General features: G+C 39.7%; 1 protein-coding gene across 5 annotated transcripts in view; it reads left to right on the plus strand.

Moving 5' to 3' along the window:
• CRACD (capping protein inhibiting regulator of actin dynamics) overlaps positions 1–20,161 on the plus strand; it is a 137,299-nt gene that overhangs the window by 85,683 nt on the left and 31,455 nt on the right. For 4 of the 5 annotated variants that reach the window (XM_040064054.2, XM_058420544.1, XM_040064058.2 and 1 more), the window contains 2 exons: positions 5,457–5,622; positions 15,491–15,626. In XM_040064054.2, coding sequence (XP_039919988.1) covers positions 5,457–5,622; positions 15,491–15,626 — 302 coding nt within the window. The remainder of the gene's footprint in view (positions 1–5,456; positions 5,623–15,490; positions 15,627–20,161) is intronic. The other variant, XM_058420545.1, reaches the window with a different exon arrangement.

Genomic DNA, 20,161 nt, shown 5'->3' on the forward strand with positions numbered 1-20,161 from the left:
CTCTCAATCTTGTTTTCACTTAATGTTTCTCAGGTATTGATGTTATGTCAGGTGATATTATCTCTGTCAGCATGGGACTATTTCATACTGTCAGCTTTATGACTGTTATGTGCAATCACTAAATGTCTAACAGAGGTGAACCCAGTTCTGGGAAGTCACATTATTGAATCTGAGCATTAGTGTGTGTGTGTGTATATATATATATACACACACACACACACACACACACACACACATATATACACATACACATACACATATACATATACATATATATATATATTTAATGTCAATCATTATTCCCTGCATGTTCTCTTAAATATTACTTTGGTGTTTTTGTTTGTTCTATCAAATGGTTTTTTGCCGTTTGTGCCTGCTTTGTACATCTGGACTGTTTCCATCTACCAGCCCTAGCTGTCTGTGGAAGAAAGGACAATGGATTGAGGGCAGGTCATGAAAGCAGAAAATGTCCAGAAACCAGTTTTCCCTGTGAAATCAGATGAGCTACCACAGGCAGAGAAGCTCACACCTATTTTAAAACATGGGAACATGGTTAAGCTCTCTTCCTCCTTGATTCCAAACAACTTATTTCCTTTTAATGGAGTGGAAACAGCTCTCCAAGGAGCCCTGAAAATTTATCAGCAAAAATGAGCATCTCTGGCATCTCACAGAAATGGATGTACTGAGGTGTGGAGTGGGTGAGAAAGCTAGAAGCAACTGCCAATCTTAGTTTGCCCAGACAAGTTCTATGCCATTAGAACTGGGACAGGGGGAAGGAAGGCAGCTTTTTCGGTGGGGTCCTGATAAGCAAAGAAGTTTTTGAAGATGCCCAGCCAATCCAGGGCTCAACAGGGCAGTGTTTTATTATAGTGGATACATCCTGAGTTATTTTGAAAAGAGCATCAATAATCTTTCATTAGCTTGAAACTGAAGTGGGTTTTTTTTAATAGTGACACTGGCAATGTGTGCCATAGCACACTTTTTCTGTTGTAGAGATACAATAAGAAATGTTAATCAACTTATCCTCTTAACAATATCTTTTAGTCTCCTTTTCTACCTTGGCTGCTGTACTGTGCCTGCAGCCCATTAACCCACTTGTCCTCTCTCTGCCACACAGTCCTTAATGCTACATCCATATGGATTTCCGTTCCCTAAATTCTTTATAGAAATATCTATTCAATTAAATAACCCATATCATCATTAATCTAGTTTATTTCACCACATTTTATAGCCATTAAATTCACTAACAAAGAACACATAATTTTGGAGCACAGTATCTCATACTATGAGAAGTGCCAAAGACAGGTGCTGCATTTCATATAATGAGCAAAAAATTCCTGTGAAATATTTGCAAATCCCATTTCAAAACTGGGGCTTGAAAAATCTTGGTCATAGTAGCTTAAAATTCAAATCGAAGCTATGAGTCCTGCTTCTATTGATATTTTCGCTCAACAATCAATTTTCTACCCACCAGCTGATGCGTGTTCTTGGTCAGCTCTGCTCAGAGACGACCTGCCCCCCAGGTTTCCTCATCCACACTGCTGTGAGTGCCCCCAGCACTGCAGCAAATAGGCAAAGCTGCAAGGAATCAACACCTTGTTAAATACTTAGGTGCCACTTCTATGATTATGTGAGACTTTCTGTTTCTCATGTTAAGTTTGCTTTGCTTGAAAACTGTTTTTCAGGTATTTCCAAGGGCACCGACATCTCCTCTATCCTATCCAGTGGCATAACCTCTCCCCTGCCTGTTGTCTGGGATACACTGCTCACTCCCTTTCCAATAATTTAAATCTCTTCCCTCCATAATCATGGTAGTTAAGTCTTTGTTTGGCCTGTGCTTGTGGTGAGGAATCTGTGCTGTTTTTGAAAGGTGTCACAGCCTGAGAATCCCAACGGAACTGAGCAATTTAACTGCAAGCTATTTTATGGGGAACTTTCAGCTGGCATGTCGATAAGACTTTGCCAGCTGGAGTCCAAAGGCTGCTCCTGATTTCCTGGCAATAAAGGCCATTGCACCCACCTTCATCTTTCTTGGAGAGCACAAAGGAGAGACTGCAAGAGGAGAAGCTGCTCCCCTCTCCCATCAGGAGCGGAGGCATCATGTGCTGCCTATGTCATGCCAATGCTCTCTGCTTTAACTGGCTCTGTGTTACACACTGCATGTCTTTGTGCATCCAACAAATTATATGACAGGTTACAGATTATTCTAATCTGCTCTGCTACTCTTCTGGTAGCTGAGCAGGGAGCGTATACCATATGTGCTGTGTTATCCTAGCTAGAGTATCCAACCTTGTTTATCTGTTGCCTTCACACCTTATGTTATTCTGTGATTCAAAACTGGTTTACTGTTAACTGTTTACAGTGATTTGAACAAGACAAACTTGTTAAACAGACAGGAAAAAAGGTTGAATTGCTTATTTCCCCTGGTCTCCTGGGGCTGGATCTGTAGGATTCCATTAAAGTAATTAAGGAGAGAAGCAAATGGCATATATAAGCTGTCTTGTTTCCTGGCTCTCCCAGAAATTGTTCTTGTTGCCAGTTGACACCACTGAATGTCCCAAATTTCACCCCTTCCTATCGCCTTCTTTTCTCCCCGCAGTAGAGGTGAACAGAAGGGATGAACTCTGTTTGAGAACTACAGACTCTAAAGGCTTTTGTGCAGAGAATTTTCTGCTGCATTGCTGACGTTTGGACTACTTTTTGTACTTGTTTTACTGTTACAGGAAATATTTCACCCTGCAATATCATCCCACACCTTCCTCTATAAGATCTTGTGAAAAATTTACATAAACAGTCTTTGTCTTAGTGGTCAGGCATTCCCTCCTTAGAAACCTGGTAGGATGGAGAACAGCACGAGCAGCCGTGCAAGGCAAGATGTTCTTTAGCTTTGGAATGAGTCACAAAGCCTGACTTAAAGAATTCATGCTTAGTAATGTGACAGCTGTGATTATGCGTGTGCAGCAAGGAAATAGCTAAGGGACATGTTAAATCACATGGGGAAAAGCAGATCTTGGCTGCAGATAAGTGTGTTGGTTTTCACCCATTTTGATGAAATGAAAGCTGTGCTGACCTGTTACATTTGTTCAACACTAGACTCATAGTTGGTGAATCAGTACTGTAGATTTAGAGTCAGTGAGGCAATTCACAGTTACATCTGAAGATCTTGAAAAGAGGAGGGAACAAGAGTTATGTGGATGAATGACGTTGGGAGAACTTTTTTTAAAAAATGCTGTAGTTGAATTGATTTACGCAGTAAATTACATTAACCACCAAAATCGGCATCATGCAACTTTCCCTTTCGAAGAAAGCTGAGGAAACAAGCAAGGTGAGGACTCTGAACAAATAGCTCTTCTACCCAGTCTTGTGTCTGGTACTGATGTATTCTGTCCTGTATGCTCTACCATTTCATTTATGGTGTTTTACAGTCAGTTTCTGAAGCATGTAAAGGGTCAGAGCAGCTGTGGCCAAGAGCAATAGTTTCTGTCTTTCTCTGCATGATTGCCTGCCTGACTTTTAAGGGTTTCATATAGGAATATATTCTATTACATATAAATACATTCTACATATATCTAAAGTCAGAACTGAGCAGCAAGCAGTGGGTCTGGCTGGAGATGCGAGTTGGTCTGCTTATGGAAAGCAGGGCTGGGATACAGATCATCTTCCACATCCTGTTTTCTTCTACACTGGTAAAACTTCTGTTCCAGTTGTTGCTTTTGTCACCTGTTTATTGTGAGTCAGTGATTCTGGACTGGAAAATTCTGATGCTGGGAATTTGAAGTTCATAATTCAGCTTTTTACTTTTATGCTGCTGCTTGGATGCCCTGAGATTTTAATAAAGTTGCACAAATGCTGTTTATCCTGACTGCCCAAGAAGAAGAATAACATTTATGTGAACTTCTTACGGATCTGCAAAGAAAGTGTAGACCCTCTTGTGTCTTTGACGCCATAGTTTCAATGCAGATTTCTTACTTCATCCTTAATCAGATACAGATAGATGAACTGTGTGTGAGTTTGATGCCACACTGAGTTCAACTTGGGCTTTCTGGCACTATGCTAGTTTGGAAACCACTTACCACTGGAAGTAGCCAGGTCAAAATATGCTTGGTCACATTTTCTCCCTCTGAAAACCCTGCAGCTATTCCTCAAGTGACTATGAAGGTGCGTTGCCCAGATGCAGCTTTACCCTGCTTAGGTATAGCAGAGTGTAAAACCCAAGCTGGAACTAAAGAATGCTAATGCATGACAGAAGATACTCCGAGTTTCCTGGTCAAAAGTTCCTATAGGGCCTGCATGTACTTGGCAATCAACCCAGGGCTTTCTGCTGAGCCCCAGCCCGCAGGGAGAATAGAGCATGCTGAGGCAGTGTGTGCACACAGCCTGAGAGAAAAGCACATACAGGAATGTAATTAGCTCATGAAAATATTTGTCACCAGTACAACATGATGCTTCTCAAACTAGATTATCATAGGAGGCTGAATGTTGTGGTTTTAAAACAAAACATGAAAAGGAAAAAACCCAACTAGCTTGTTTTAAGTAGATTTAATGCAAAATTAAGGTAAAGCCTAAGAGGAATAAAGAGCTTTAACAGTTATCATGTTTTATGTATTCTTTGATTCATCCCAGCCCCGAGAAATTAATGTACTCTTGACAGTGGTTAACAAGAAGGTCATGGTACTTCTTTTTAATAGATGGGGAATAGTAGTTTTAAGTTGGCTTTATTTTTTTCCACTCACTGGTGGAAGAAAAAAGGTTACTTTTTTCCCTAGTTAACTTTATTTCTTGTTCCTGTCTCCATGTACGTTTTGTGGTTTTGCTGTGCTTTTTTGGTGTAGCTTTGAAAATTTCAGTGTCTCAAGGAAGAAATGCTCGGTCAAATTCCATCCTCAGTTACACGGGGGAAAAAAGAGAAATGTATTGACTTTGCTGATATAAAGCTGGATGTTTATTGAAGGAACCCAGTACAAACCAACAGAAATTTATACTCTTCTCTTCGTTCATTTGTAAATTGATTTGTCTAGTTATGAGGCCACATAACTAAAACACAGCTGTTTGTTTTCAATTACTTTCAATTCAAGGCAGAGGATCCAGCCCCTTCCAAAATGGGGTGACCAAAGCAGTGTTCGTCTTTTGGTAAAATGGTCAAAACTTCGGTATAAAACCTAAAAACACTGCATTGTTACTCTCTGGCTTTGCAAAATTATCCTTTGTGTTGATCCAAATGTTCGGCTGCGGATCCTTAAAGGTGAGAGCGGAGGTTTGAGCGCTCCTTTGTCAGCCTTTGCTTTGTCAGTGTGACGCGTCCACAGCAAGTTGCAGCCCGGCATTCCCACGGCGAGGGCCGGGCTGCTCCGGGCTGCTGCCTTGCTCTTTGACCCCGTTCCTCCTTTGAACCTGCTGCTGCCGCGGCGTGCGCTCGCCAGCTGCCTCCCTCAGCCGCTCTGTCTTGTCATCTGCAGACAAGAAAAAGGCAGGAAAATTCCAGCCGTTCAAGAAGCTCTTCGGCAAGAGGAAGAAAAGAGAGCCCGCCTCAGAGTGTGAGGAACCCAAACTGAAGCCCAGCCACTCCTTCGGCAACATCTGCAACGGGAGCTCCTCGGATGAGGAGCCCAGCAGCGCGCTGAGGTGAGTGCTCCCGCACCTGCTGCCAGCCCTGCACGCACCGCGCCCCTTCCCCTGCTTCTCACGGGACTCAGTTTAAATCCTCCCTCTGCTGAGTGCCAGCAAGTCCTACCCTGCTTGCTATGAAGCGTGTGCATCCTCCTTCCTCTGAACGTGACACCTGCTGCTTTAGACCTCAAAATCTCGCTACTCAAGGGGCACGTGTGCTGCTCTGCAAAAAAGAAATCCCAGGGGGAAGCAGAAATTAATTTGAATCCAGCTCTGTGATTTAACAGGTGAACACCTGAGCAGAGGTATTAATGGCATCCCTGTTTTTAAAACTGGGAAAGGAGAAATTTGAACTGGCTGTTATAGATACTTTATTGCATACATTTCCCTGCAAGGTGGTATCTTTGGGTTGAGACGGGCACATCCTTTTTCACTCTATCCCAAAGAATTTCTGCATCATAATTGGGATCAACCAACAGGCTGCTTTTATTTTGAACCAATTTGAATGTAGAGTAGAAGAAAAAGAGGGAAGAGAGGTGCCTGAAAATCAGATCATATTCCAGTGACAACAGAGGATGACAGGACAGCATGAGAATTTTCTGTGGGGATGGTGGGAGTAAGAAACTGTACAGAATAAACAAGTCAGTAATATCTAACTGGGAACAGGAAAAAAAACCCAAACCCAACAAACCCAAACAAACAAAAAAAAACTGAAACAAAAAACCCCTTACCCCAACAGCAACAAAGCCCCAAGACCAGATGCACAAACTAATAGAGTCAATAATACTTATTTAACTTTTCAACTGCATCTCAGAGAGGTTAGCTGACTCCTGATCAAAGCCTACTGTTATGGAAGAAAAGGAGCTGTTTGCACTGGGGAATGTATCTGAAAGAGTAATAAAAAAACTCTGAAAGGGTAAAAAAGTTCCAAATTCCATGCTCAAGAGTGAAATGTGTATCAGAAATGCCACCCTGAACAGTATTTCTAATGGTGTAAATGAAAATATGATTTTTAAAATTATTTGTTTGGCCGATTCTTCAGCTTCTGAATTTTTATTCCATTCTGTGAAGTTCCTTGAGTACTAGGTTTCCTTCTGGTTTTTGTGGTGTAATATTGTACACCTCTTTTGCTTGTCCCAACTTTTTCAGAAAATCAGTACTGAGCATAGCCAGACTGTAGCTGGCGATGTGTCTGGCCACTGCTGTGATGCATTACCTGAGTGCACGATGCCAAGCCATTGCAGGAGGTTTTAGTGCCTTTTCCCTCACAAGCAAACTAAACACCAACATCTCACTATCAGGGATTTCCTATGTGGCATAACTGAAAATGCAGTGCTGCACCCAGAAACAAACAGTGATATGGGAACTTGTCCTGTTCCTCAACAGTGACATGAGGGTGTGGCACACCTTGTTTGAGACTGTCAAATATTTGCATTTTCAAACCTATTAATTTTTTCTAATTAACAAGAACATTAAAAGTTAGCATCTGGTGGAAAAATCAAACTGTACAATTTAAATCTGAGGGGATTAGTAAATGTGAAAGGTCCCATGGCTCATCTCAGGTGGGACATTTATTTCTGTGATTCCTGAGAGGTTTCATCCTGCTAGAAAGACTTAATCAAAGCTTTGTTTTTCCTGTCAGGCTTCATGGTGCAAATGTGGGTCAGATTTGACAATAATTTTCAGTTTGCAGGTAGTTTTGCCATGCTACTCATTTTACAACAAGCATAAATGTTCAGTCCAGTGAGTTTGATTGCTTTGGGAGCTTAGTTTTGCCAGTCCAGTCTGTTTTCAACATGTCTTCCATCCATTATAATTTTCAGCCTTTACTGTAATTTCAAACACTTATGAATTGAATCCAGAGATAGGCCAACTAAAATAATACACATAGTTGTTTACAAGTTGTCTAACAGTAAATGCATTGCCATATTTTCTACTATTCATACAGAAATAGACTAAATGCAGATAACTAGAACTACTAGTTTGTTTATTTACGTAAGCAAAATCCTGAGAAGTTTTGTAAAACCATTTGCTTCAAATTCTTTAAGAATGTACATCAACCATATATTAAAAAAAAAAAAAAAAACCTTAATAAAAGTTCCAGTTTTGCAATAAAAGCTCAGGGATATCCCTATTCCTTTAATAAGTTATGTTTCTTCCTCAGCCTGCAACATAACATGAATTTGTTATCTACAGATGTGTCCTGTGGACATTTAGCTTTTTTTAGGGGGAGAGGAGATTGTTGTTTTGGAAATATATTAAGGGAGGAATCTGCTTCAGGAAGGTGGAGACAAGCAAATGAATGAGTGTAGGCTAAAGAAGACATCTATATTGCTTCCAAGACCCAAGCTAGTGTTTCACTGAGTGCTGTATTGGCTTACAAGCCTTCTCACAGCTAACACCTGAATCTCTAATGGAGACTGTGCTGACTGGGTGATGCAGACGTGCCTGAAGCAATTTAGGTAATCTACATGTGGTGTAGATTGACTAGCTGAGTTGGAAGCAGCCTGAGAGGTCTGCCTGTCCATCCTCTCTTACATCCTGGATTCATCAGATGCAAATAACTTGCTTGGTATCCTGATGTATGCGCACTTCAACCTCTTCATTCATCTGTGTTGTTTTGCAATACCCAGGCGGGAGGTTTCCTGCTGCAGTTCATGCTCTGCCTTGTGAAGGACTGGAATTCCTTTCCCCATTTCTATACTGCCCACTTGTCCTCTCCCTTGCCTCCCTTTTGGATGTTTTTGTTGCACTCCCCCTTCTAACCATCATTTATTTAATTTCCTTCCAGATTCTGCATGACAACTGTAACTTTCAGTAGCTTGTGAGGTCTAGGGCTGGGCTCCAAACAAAACAGATCCGTCACCTGTAATATAATGTCTTGTCTTATTTCCTCTTCCTTTCATTCCTTATCAGCTAAATGCACTTTCTATATAACGCTTATTCCTGCCAAAGCGAATGAAGACTTTTCACTTTCTTTTCTGTACATTTTGCCATATTTCAGGGCAAATTTTGTGTAAACATATGCAGCTATTTGATAAAATAGTGTCACATGCAGTGGATTGTGAGGTCAAATGTGAAAGCTGGACTATTTAGAGCCTTCTACTTGTCTGCATATTTTTATGCTAACTAGTGAATTATTCACATCCTCAGGCTGCATTAGGATTCACTTGCAGAATTACTGTGAACCAGGGTTTACAGTAATTGCTTTTCTTTGCGCATGCTGACGCTTTGTGAGATTAGACAATTTAGTGAATAATTACATAAAATTCATGCGTTGAGAACTACATAGTCCCACCTGATTTCTTTCTTGTCAGACAGCAGCAAAGGCAAGCAGCACACCAAGGGTGTCCCACTGCAGGAGGGGTCCATGATCGTGCTACAAGCCCATAGCTGAGAAGGCAGGGCCAAGGGCAAGGCAGGAAAATGGCCTGCAAACTGAGGTCTGGATCAAAGGTCTTCATGGGCAGGCAGAGTTCTGTCTGAGCTGGAGACCAGCCCTTCTCCAGCATGGCTCAGACAAAGACAAAAGTCTCAAGTGTGATCTTAAATAGAACTCCTGGACCCATGTGTGTGGGTAGAGGCTCCAGATGAGGCTCATCAGGGACATTAGAGCTTGTTAGTGCACTCAGGGCCTTGATACTTCCCATGGTTTATTTTTATGCTCCTAATTATAATAATTTTAGTAATATTATTAGCATCATGCATCAGCTACTTAAAGCTATGCTTGATCTCTACTTCTAAGAAAAATAAAATTATGCTAAGTTCATAGGTTCCAGGTCCCTTGATGACACCAGGCTGGAGCTTTGCATTAAGACAATGCTGAGTGCTACCTTTGAAAAGAACGGGGCTACTCTGAGCACGGCTGCACAACTTATTGTTGGCATCAGTGGGACTCAGATGGGTCATTACAGGGGGACTGTGCAGTTTTCCCAGAGTTAGTGCCCTGAAATTCAATGGTTCCTGAAGGTGATATAAATATATATTTAGAATGAATGCAGAAATTATCTCTAATTTTAAAAAAGATTCCTGTTGAAAAAATGTCTTTTTTGTCCGTTCAGATTGTGAGGCCCATGTTTGTGGGTTTGTTAAAGCAATGAAGTCATGTGCTGTCTGAGCACAGCTCTTAACTCAGAATCATGTTGCAGCATGAACAATATTTCCCATCCAGGCATGAGTTAGAACTAAAACTTTCCTTCCAGCAGACAAAAAAGAGGACACGAAAAATATAGTTCAGAATTGCAATCCATTTTCCTCTATTACAGTATTAATGCATCTCTGGAATGACTAGAAAATGCAATTTAAGTTTTTCATCTCTAGCTGCCCTGGAGACATTCATGGGAGATGCAAAATGTTGAATCAGATTTTTTTTTTTAAAACAAAACATCAAGTAGAGGCAACCTATCACTGCACTTGTCATTTCCCTCAGGCAGTATTCTAGGAAGTGGTTCTCAGTTTCTTTGAAAGGATTATATGAAGGGTCAATACTTGGCTAAACCAAATTCACTTTTACTTTACATGCTTTTAAAATTTTTTATTGTTTAAAAATGGCTTTATATTAAAAAGTTGACTTTGATCTTTTAACGATTACAGAATTTGTTTCTAATGGAAATCTAAAAGAGTGAAAGTCATAAGACTCTGGGTTTTTTGGAGTCAGTCTCTACAAACATAAAAGAACAGAACAACTCATTCTTTCCCTTTATTTTCCAGTTTCTATTTCTAACTCTTTAATATCAGAGTGGGAGGAAAATTTATGACACACCAAAGAGGCAAGTGCTGGTGTGAGATTTCTGTACTTCAGTAATGCACCAGCATGGGATTATATAAGAGCTGGGAAAAGTTACCCCTTTGTGGGAAAACTTTCTCTTTTTAAAGGATCACACATTTGTCTTTAAGAGGAGAAATAGCTCTGGAGAAAAATGGGGTCTAAAAACATCATAGCCACAAGTATCAATACAATAACTTTGTATTCTGTGCAAAAGTGTCCCTGCACATGCTCTGATGTAGTTAAGGGTGCAGTCCCACAGCAGAAAATGTTGATTGATGTCTGACTCTTTCCAACAGCTCTCTATATATGCAGCTAGCATGGAAGCTTGTGTCAGAATTTGCTCAGCTGAACCAGGAATTTGCGTGGATTTTTGAGTTCTGATGTTTTGGTTGGGGGGGGGTGCGGGGTAGGGCAGGATGCTGGTTTATTTTTATTTTATTTTTGTACTTGGTTTTTGGTTATTCTAGTTTCCAGAACATTTCTCTCAATTGCTTCTTGTCAACAAGGATCACTAATAAGTCACACAAGAGGTGATGGGAGGACATGGAGAGGAGTTTAAAGAGAGTGTGATGCCTACCCAGTCCAAACTTGAGGCACCTAGAACTGATGGAAATTGCATCCTAAATAGATCTGTTGCAGTGGATTGCTGCAGGAAGGTCCAAAGAGGGTCTCTGTTTGCTGCATTTCATGGAGAAGAGTAAGACTTTTCCTGCAGCTCAGGGTCGTCCCATTCTACTGTGAGAGATTTGTTTCACATTTCCTAGTTTCTTAGCACAGACACCTCTGGAAGAATGAGTAATGGGTAAAGAGCAAATGGAATTTAACTTTGCTCTCCGAATGTAAAAATTAGTTTTGAAATTTTTTTGTATTGCAATTGGATCTGAAACATGATATTTGGGTTGCAACACATCTTCAGAGAGAACCTGTTTAAGGATTTGTTAAAAGTGCTTCGTATTTTGATATAGCACATCCATAATTCATGTAATTTAGCCAGGTTTCTGAAAGTGAGTCAGATGATGATTCAACTATTTTGAGCACAAACAGCCTCTGAAGTGTCATCACTGGCATTATCAACAGAAGTGCTCACAAACTGATGCCGCTGTTTTCCCACATCTCTTGGAAGTGATATGGAAGTTTGAAACTGTAATACCTTCAGCCTGGCTATGACTGTAGCCCATATCTCTGTCACGCTGTGAGTTTGTTGAAATCTACTCCTGATATTGACATGCCTTTTAACTGAAGGGAGAACTGTCTGTAAATGTGGATTGTGAGAGTGTTATTGTATAAAGACTTCTGAGAAAAACTTCAGAGATGGGTAGCAGCAAAGGAAACTCAATTATTCATGCTGTAATATGACTTAAAATAAATTCAGTCTTTCCAAAAGAAGAACATGGGCAAAGTTAAAAAAATTGGTGTAAAAAGGACCTTTGTTATATAATCTGTCAAATTCACAGCTGGGAAAATGTGAAAGGATTGTGGGCTCCAAGGGAGTAAAATAAGAGACTTTTCAGAAAGTACAAGTAGCTTGGAAATCACCGTAACTGCTATTTAAACTTGCCTGTAAAAGAAACTAGGTTACTACAATGTGTGAATATCTTTTTTTTCCAATGTTCTTTAGCCTATATAGATATTTAAACAAAATTCTTAAACTATTTTTACTAGTTGTTGGACATGTGGCTAGCGGGATTGCTCATTCACCCACTTCTGAAATATTCAGCATATTTGCAAAGCATTTTGAAGGGATAGAGTGGAGAGCAGTCTGGCATTAATTCACTGTGGGGTTTCTTGTGACACTTTCATGTATTCTGACAATTTGGAGTATGTTTTATTATCAAGTCAACAAGAAAACAAAAATGGAAACCAAACCTTTCAGATACGCTTGCCCTCAGCTCTATGAAATAAAAATGTGTGGTGCCTTGTAACGAGGGGGGAGAGACAGAGAGATCAGTTGATGTCTGGGAGAATGCTGGAGATGCTGTAAATGCTTAGCATGGTCCTAACCTGCCATTGTGGGCACTTGTCAAAGACAGGGTTGGATTTTCAGTGGTGATATACTTACGGTTGCAGGTCACATGGAGCTGCCAAGCTGCTTCACATGACCTGGTGTCCCCAAAGAAAGTTTAAATGAAATTTTGAAAAGTTTACAGGCAGGAGGAGAGATTAGATTCCTAAAAGTGTCCTCAGCTCTGCAGCAGAGTGGGGAAGATTTTCATTCACAGCTATGTCCTGGAGAGTCCACCCGAACTGACCTCAGCAGTTACTCTTTTCTTCTGTTTCAGAGATTCAGGTTTTATCAGACAATTCCTACAGTCAGAGTATTCCTGCTGTGGGTCAACTGCAATTTTGGGGTTAGAACTGCTGGCAAATTCTCTTCAGTTTCAAAGCTTCAGGTTGGCTGCTCCCAACTTCAATATTAACAATTCATTAGAAAAGTCAAGATCAACTTCCAAACAAGTCACTGAACTCTTTGGTGCCTGAATTGCAACCCTTGCCTACTAATTAGTTGTAACAACACAAATGTACATGAGGTGTCTGATTTTAAATTTGAGAAGTACAATCCACTGGACAGCAAAAGGTGTGAATGGTGTTGTATGCACAGCAAGCAGCTGTGAGACAAAGCCACAAGTATCTGAGCAGCAGCACAGCTGGAAAAAATATTTGAGAAAGGGTCCTCTCTGGAGAACAATATGACTGGACTATGCATTCTCAGTGGATCTCTCAGCTCAAAGGTAAAGAGCAAACAACCAGGTCCCACTGGCCTTGCCTTCTGCACCTGCAGCAGGCTCATGCACTGCACAGTGCAAATGCAGGAGGAGTTGCCTCGGGCTGCTTTGGCAAATTTTGCATGCGTCCTTCCCACCTGGTTGAATGCAATGCTGGAGCTTTCAGTACAAGCAGACCTACATCATTATATGAGAAAAGCCAGCTTGCACTCAGTTTCATGTCAAACCATTAATTTCCAGGCCTGCTAGGAGTTTGTCTCTGTGTAAGGGACACTTCTCAAGTTGTGGCTCACTGGTTGACTCCTGGCTGGCCAAGCAAGGTAGAGGTATTTCAATGCCATGTAGTTTTCTCACAGCTCTGCGTACAGACTGAGTTATGGTGATTCGGTATAGAAACCTTTTTAGAAGAGGGTTTAAAAATATGATTTTATGGTTTCCCTAATAAAAGTTTTCTAAAAGAAACTTTAAAGGTACACTACCTTTAACAGCCAGAGGCAATTGACTTGTGTGTTTTATTAAAAAAAAAAAAAATCTAGAATATAGCATGAGTAAAATGTTCCCCTTCTTCCATGGCTAAAAATGTTGTGGAATATTGACCAGCTCTTTGCCTGATTGTGTGCTGGTTTGTTTCAAATTAAGCATGCTGCTGAAATATTAATATAAATGAAAAGCAATTTTTCAGTTCATCTGTGAATGTGTAGAAGATGAAATTATTCAGAAAACTGGGTGTGTTCTCCCCTCAAAAGTGGATTGATTATTTTGTGAGTGCAAAAGTAATTTATATATAAATGAGAGAGAGAGAGAGGGAGAGGGTTTGGGGGACTTTTAATCCTGTTATTTTCAGGTTACCTCTAAGAAATTATGTTTTAAAAGCCAAGAATAATCTATAATCTAATCGGTTTCAACAGGGTTATGTAACCCTATATGACACTCTTCCTTGGTAAGAAAAGATTATTGTTTTTACTTCAAATACCGCATGGAAAAATCAGATAAAAAGGTAATAAATACATTCCCAACTTATTTGTTTCCAAAGCATGAATAGAAATATCTTGAACACGTAATGAGGAATTAGCACATTTTGAAAGATAGAAAAGATAATATGATTTTTCTTAAATATGTGAAACCTAATTTTTCTTGTTCTTTTACTTACATCTCTCTCTGAAAGTATCATCTTCCTTACTTTTGCTGAAATATTTATTTATAATGCTTTTATCATATGCAGAAGGTTACATTGGATAGATCTGTATCAAACCTATCTTTTTTTTTTTGTCTAGATTGTTTTCTGAAAATATAAATGGGTTCTATAGGCTTGCCAGCAGGTTATTAAAAGGAGATATTTACAACCTCTGAGTTGTTCTGGGTTTGTTTTTTTTTTTTTTTTTTTTTTTTTTTTTTTTTTTTTTTTTTTTGTTTGTTTTTTTGTTTTTTTTTAATTGTGGTTTTAATCATGATTGTAGATTATTGGCTTTTCACTTATCATGGAATATTCTAAGTGAGGCAAAACACAATTTTCAAACTGATGCATTTTTCCCTCAAAAACCACCAACATTTTTTTTTTTTTAAATTCTAAGTTTTCTTAAAATTAAATTTATTAGAATGACTTCTGGTAAACAAAACACCTTTTTGTTTCATGCCTTTGCCTGTGGACTTCAATCAGAGCCATATAACTGGTTCATTTGTGACACACCCCCCTTCTTGGCATGGGTGTTCAGTTTGGCAGCAGCACACGGGCATTTCTCGCTCTTTGTGGCTAATCAGGGACATGCAGCTTGGTGCAATAAGCTCCTTAGCAGTCTGGGGGTTCGGTGATAACCTTTTATTGTCAGTGTGATCATGCTCATGGCCATAGGAAGAGCTGAGTAATCAGCTAGAGGAGGGAGCTCTGCAGAAGTGGCTTACTGCACTGTAATACCTCTTTTTGTGTTCTAGAGCTCCATTTGCTTGGCACCTGCTGTTTTCTTTGACCAGGAGTGACAGTGTGTCCCAAGCAGTGCACTAAGCATGAATGCCAGAATAAAATGCATGAATGCGCTTTCTTAGATAAGCAGTCTGGCAATGCATTCATCATCCCCATCTAGTCTGTATCCTGAAAGTAAGATTTAGATTTGAGACTTACAAGCAAAATCAATTGAATTTCTCAACACACCTATTAAAAACACCCAACTCTAGGTCCTTCCAAGAAGCAAGACTGTGCATAAAGGAATCATGTCCTTCCATTGAACTTCTGAAAACCAAAAGTGTTTGGATACCTCTCCTAAGAGAATGTACAAAGTTTTTATGTAGAAAGAAAGAGGGGGGGAAATCCATACAGCAGAACAATTATGATATGAAGAGTCACTCTCATAAATTAATTGCAGTACTTACTTACTTGTTGACTGTTTTTTTTTAACAGATCTTCCCATTATTCTATGGGCAGTCGAGCTTTTTCCCATGACAGTATTTTCATACCTGATGGGAGAACAGAGAGTGAACAGGCCATTCAAGCAATGTCACAGGAGAACGTTTTAGGAAAAGTCAAAATTCTTCAGGTAAGATATTGTAAGTGGGAAAAATATCTCAAATGTGGTGGAAAATGGTCTCCAGAACATGTCAAATATTTGTAAAGACGAGTTGGTTTTTCAATAGCCTTGGTACAGTTTCTCAGCCGTGTTAAGTTCTCTGGCCAAAACCCATTGCAAGTAATACAGATAATCTGCAGAAGTTCCAGGTTTTGGTCTTGAAAGTACAGCAGTGATGCTGTAAATATATCTGCAGAAATGTCTGCCCGTGTGGAGCTTACCTGAGCTGAGCTCATGTTTTTGGCATGTCCTGATTTGTATGCCTAAGTGCTACAATGAGAGAAAGAGAGAAATAAGTGAATGCTGTGTTGAGGGCAGGGAATGGCATGCAGAGTGAGACTTCTTTGCAAAGTCAATTTAATTATATGTTTATATGTATTACATTTTTTTTTTTTCTCCTTTTTCTCACTTCTCGTTCAGTGGTTTTCATGGAAGGTGGATTTGCTTCTCTCTCTAAAGCATAAATGACGTATTTGGGTATTTTCTTCTAAAGAGCTTTATATGATCTGCTTTCCCTTCTTTTCCAGAACTCTCTCCCATTAGCGCTCAAACTATTTTTTGCTTTACTCCCTGTATATCTGTAAGATTCCCAGCTTTACATTTTTCTAGACCTTGAGAGAGCTGTCTGTCAAAAATATGCTGCACTTTATTGTTCAGGATGTTAACATATCTTGTCAAAATGCTAATAAATTTTAAACAGCAAGTGCTGTTGCCCTGAAGATGACTAGTAAGATACCATTGATTTCTTTTACCTCTGAAGTCTACCCATGATCCAGCTTTTCTGGTGAGGGAGAGATCATGCACATTAGACAGCTCCGACCTTCAGGATGGAATTGCTCCTGCCTCCTGCCTGGTGCTGTCAGCAGACAGAGCACCTGCACAGAGCTAGCTGTGCTGACTGCGGATGAACTCTGAAGTAGAAACCACACTAAGACATCTCCAATTCCTCTGTGCTGGTTTTTCAGCTTAAATTTCCCTGGGTCAGGTAGATTCAGTGGAGGATGTTTTCCAGGCTGGAAACCATTTTATTTAAAATGGCTGCTGACTCTGGGTAAAGACCTGAGGTATGTGGGCTTGTCCTGTGAACTCCTACAAAGCCCACCAACTCTTTCAGGGAGCTGTGCCCTCCCTATCTGGTGGATTTGTTTTCTTGGCTTCCGTATACTAGCTTTTCTCTGAATAACTTTTCACTTCCAGAGGTGTTTTTCATTTCAAAACTCAGCTTAAAATTCCCAACAGAAATTATTGCCTTTGCTAAACTAAGACACCTGAGAAAAAGTACAGTTAATGCAGCTGGTAACAACTGTGTTCACTAAGCAAATGCTAAATCAAGAAAATTAGAGCAAAATGTCACCCTTGAAAGTCATGAAATAAATAGCCAGTGGTACTCTCCTGCTCTTATGAACTTTGCATATGACTTTTTTTAGTGTGGTTAATTGCATTTATTTTAAGGGACAACATTGTTTCCGCTGCTTGATGTAGAAATGTGTTTGGTTTTTTATTTACAGTTGGATAATGGCAGTTAATTTTTGTCATTTTAGTGTAGCTGGAACCCAGCCTGTAACATACCAGATTCATTTTTCAATTCTGATGATGATGGTGAGAACCACTTATTCATTCAGAAAAGAAATGCATAATAGATTGCAAATGACGCTTCTAAGTATTTACATGTTTACACAGAAATTACACATTCATCTAAATGTCCATGGATTTTTTTCTAAACCCTTAGAAAGCCCTCCTATATTAAGCCCAAGGACTACTTCTTGTATCTTCAAAAATTGCTGCCCACCATGTAACTTTTCCCATTCCTCTAGCCATGATTTCTGCAACTTTTCCCTGTGTTTTAGGACAAAGTCATGCCTTAAGCACATTGTGCATTTTAAATTGACCTTAGAGTTGAGTCTCACGTCTGATGAGTTATTTGGACTATTATTCCTGTTTGAATGTTTCATGCACTCCACGCCCCATCCTTTTTATTCTGCTATTCTATGAGCCAGAGTTTTCTTTGTGATTTGGCAGTCACTGAAAACATTGATACTCTCTCTCCTGATACCAGAAGTTTCTATCTACTTTGAAATCTCTTTCTGCAAGCTAAGTCCAGCTGGGAACATCTGTATTTCTTAAAGTGGTGGATTAAGAGGAGACAGTCTTCTCTTCTGAAGAGCGCTCCGCTTCTTAAAGGCAATTCTGTGGCCAGCCCTGAGTCCCAAGCCATCACTGTGCCACCAGCATTACTGGGGTTTGCCAGGCTTGTATGTCAGGGTGGAAACACAGCACTTCAAGTTTCCATTTACCTGGCAAGGTACTATTCAGTAGAGAATTGTTGCCAGGATTCCATGCCCCATGCTGACTGTAAACTTGCTGCATTCCAAATGGAGATCAAAAGCTCTGCAGATTTTAGCCCTTTTCAGGGTTGTGTTTGGAGGTGGTACAGTAAATGTTCCTGGAAAACTTAAATATTTTTTTGGGAAAAGTCCCCATGCTTACAAACCTAAGAGACAGCAGTGAAATGGGTTTTGAAGTCAGAATAGCAGTGCAAGCCATTTAATGCTGACGGAGCTGGATCTTATTCTAGGGACCACAAAAGTGTTTATTCCTTCTTGCCTTGCATTTCTGCTGACTTAGAGTGTTGATGAACCCACAAAAAATGTTGTGTAATGGTGCAAACTCCGTAGTAGCCTGGGCAGCTGGCCAGCCTGTGCACTGTTTCAGCTACTTATTGTGGGAATTCTCTCATTCTAATTATGCGTGAAGGATAAATTAGCTCTTGCTGGAATTGCTCTCATTTGTTTTTATTGATTTTCAGATTGGCAGTATTCATCTTATCATGCTTTCTGTAAATGGATTTGGTCATGTTCAAAGGTTTTACTGTGTGCTCGAAGTCTGGCTGAGAAAAGCCTGACCTCTCGTAAACCTCCAGTAGCCTTTTGTATCCTGAAGTTATTTTGTGTTGGCTCAAGCCATCTGGTGTTATAAAAATAGTCTTTTCCTTGTCTTTTGGAACTGCTGAGATTTATCATTACCTAATTTTTAAGATCCAGTGTAGAAAGCCAGCCTGAACCTGTTCCCAGCAAGAGGTGATACACAGGCACTGGTACTCTTAATGTTCAGCCCTTAGTTTCTGGGGATCAGTTGCTTTATTGTCATACAGGACTGTGAATGAGACACAAGGAATGTTTAAAATGAAAAAGAAATGCACAACCCAACTCTTAGAGCTTCATTTTACATCCTTCCCTTCTAGAGGTTAGTGGGTTGGCTTTCTTCTCATATCAAAGTGTCTTAGAACTATTTCCTGATCTTTTGTAGCTGTGACTCTTCTTCCTACCTCTGATATTTGCCAGAAATGGTCAGCAAATGAGCAGAAGAAAGTTTTTATATCAGACTCATAAAAACTGCAGCAAGCAAAATGGAAGCTTTTTTAAAACATTGGTTTCCTGAAGCACCTACACTATTGTCTCCCACTTGGTGATGATGCCATTGAGTGGCACTGCTAATGTTCTCCACTGCTTGCCTTCACTGAAATTATCTTTGGTCATCTGACACCTATCTGTGCATCTGCAGCAGTCAGCTGCAAGAAATATTAAAGATTGGCTCTGACACACAGCTTATGGCTTTTAGGAACTACTGGGTTACACCCTTTTTGTTTCATGTGGACGTCTAGTTTAAAACAAACCCTCTGCTCTGTAAAGCTATAAAGCACCTATTTATTGTACGGATATTAATTATGATGAAACATTTCTTGTGAATCCAAATTTCTCGGTCAAATGCAAAAGGACCATTTTAAAATTTCATATTTCCCTGATTTTATAATGATGAATGACCCTTATAATTTTCTTCTTGCCAGACCTTATGTCTGCTCTGTTGTGGATTACATTTCTTTTAGTCATTAGCATATCTTAGCTAATGACCAAGCCAGTGATTCCCTCACTGTGCATTGCAAATTTGTATTCTACCAGCCACTCCCAATGTACCTTCTGTTTCTTATTGCCTAGATCTCAACAAAGCCAAAAAGCCATTTTTCAAACCTCAAAACTTTTGCCATGATGCTCTGAATTTTTCAGAATTGGGAGTGAATTTTCACTTCATGATTGCCTAGTTTTGTATTTCTTACAATTAGTTTCTTTGTCGCCAATACTGTCTAGCGACACCGCAGCCTAATTGTTTTCCTCATATTTGAAAATTCTTTTTGTTTTATAAACAGAATTTATATTTTTTTCTAAATCATTCTAGCATTTCTTGGGCAGACACTCTTTTTCCTACGATCATGGTAATTCCTGAAAATGAGCTTCCTTCCTTGCATCTGCTTTGCTTCAGGAGAGACTGTTGTGACAAATCCCACAGATTCTGTATCTTCAAGCCTCTCCACAAAATCTTCTCTTTACACATGAGCACATGTAAGTCATCCATCACCACTGCACACCAAAATCTTCATTCATGTCTGGATTTGTTGCAAATACACGTCTCTAGAGGTCCATTTACAGTTTGCTCCTTCACTGTTCTTCTAT

This window comes from Hirundo rustica, chromosome 5, assembly GCF_015227805.2.
Source record: "Hirundo rustica isolate bHirRus1 chromosome 5, bHirRus1.pri.v3, whole genome shotgun sequence".
NCBI classification, from domain to species: Eukaryota; Metazoa; Chordata; class Aves; order Passeriformes; family Hirundinidae; genus Hirundo; species Hirundo rustica.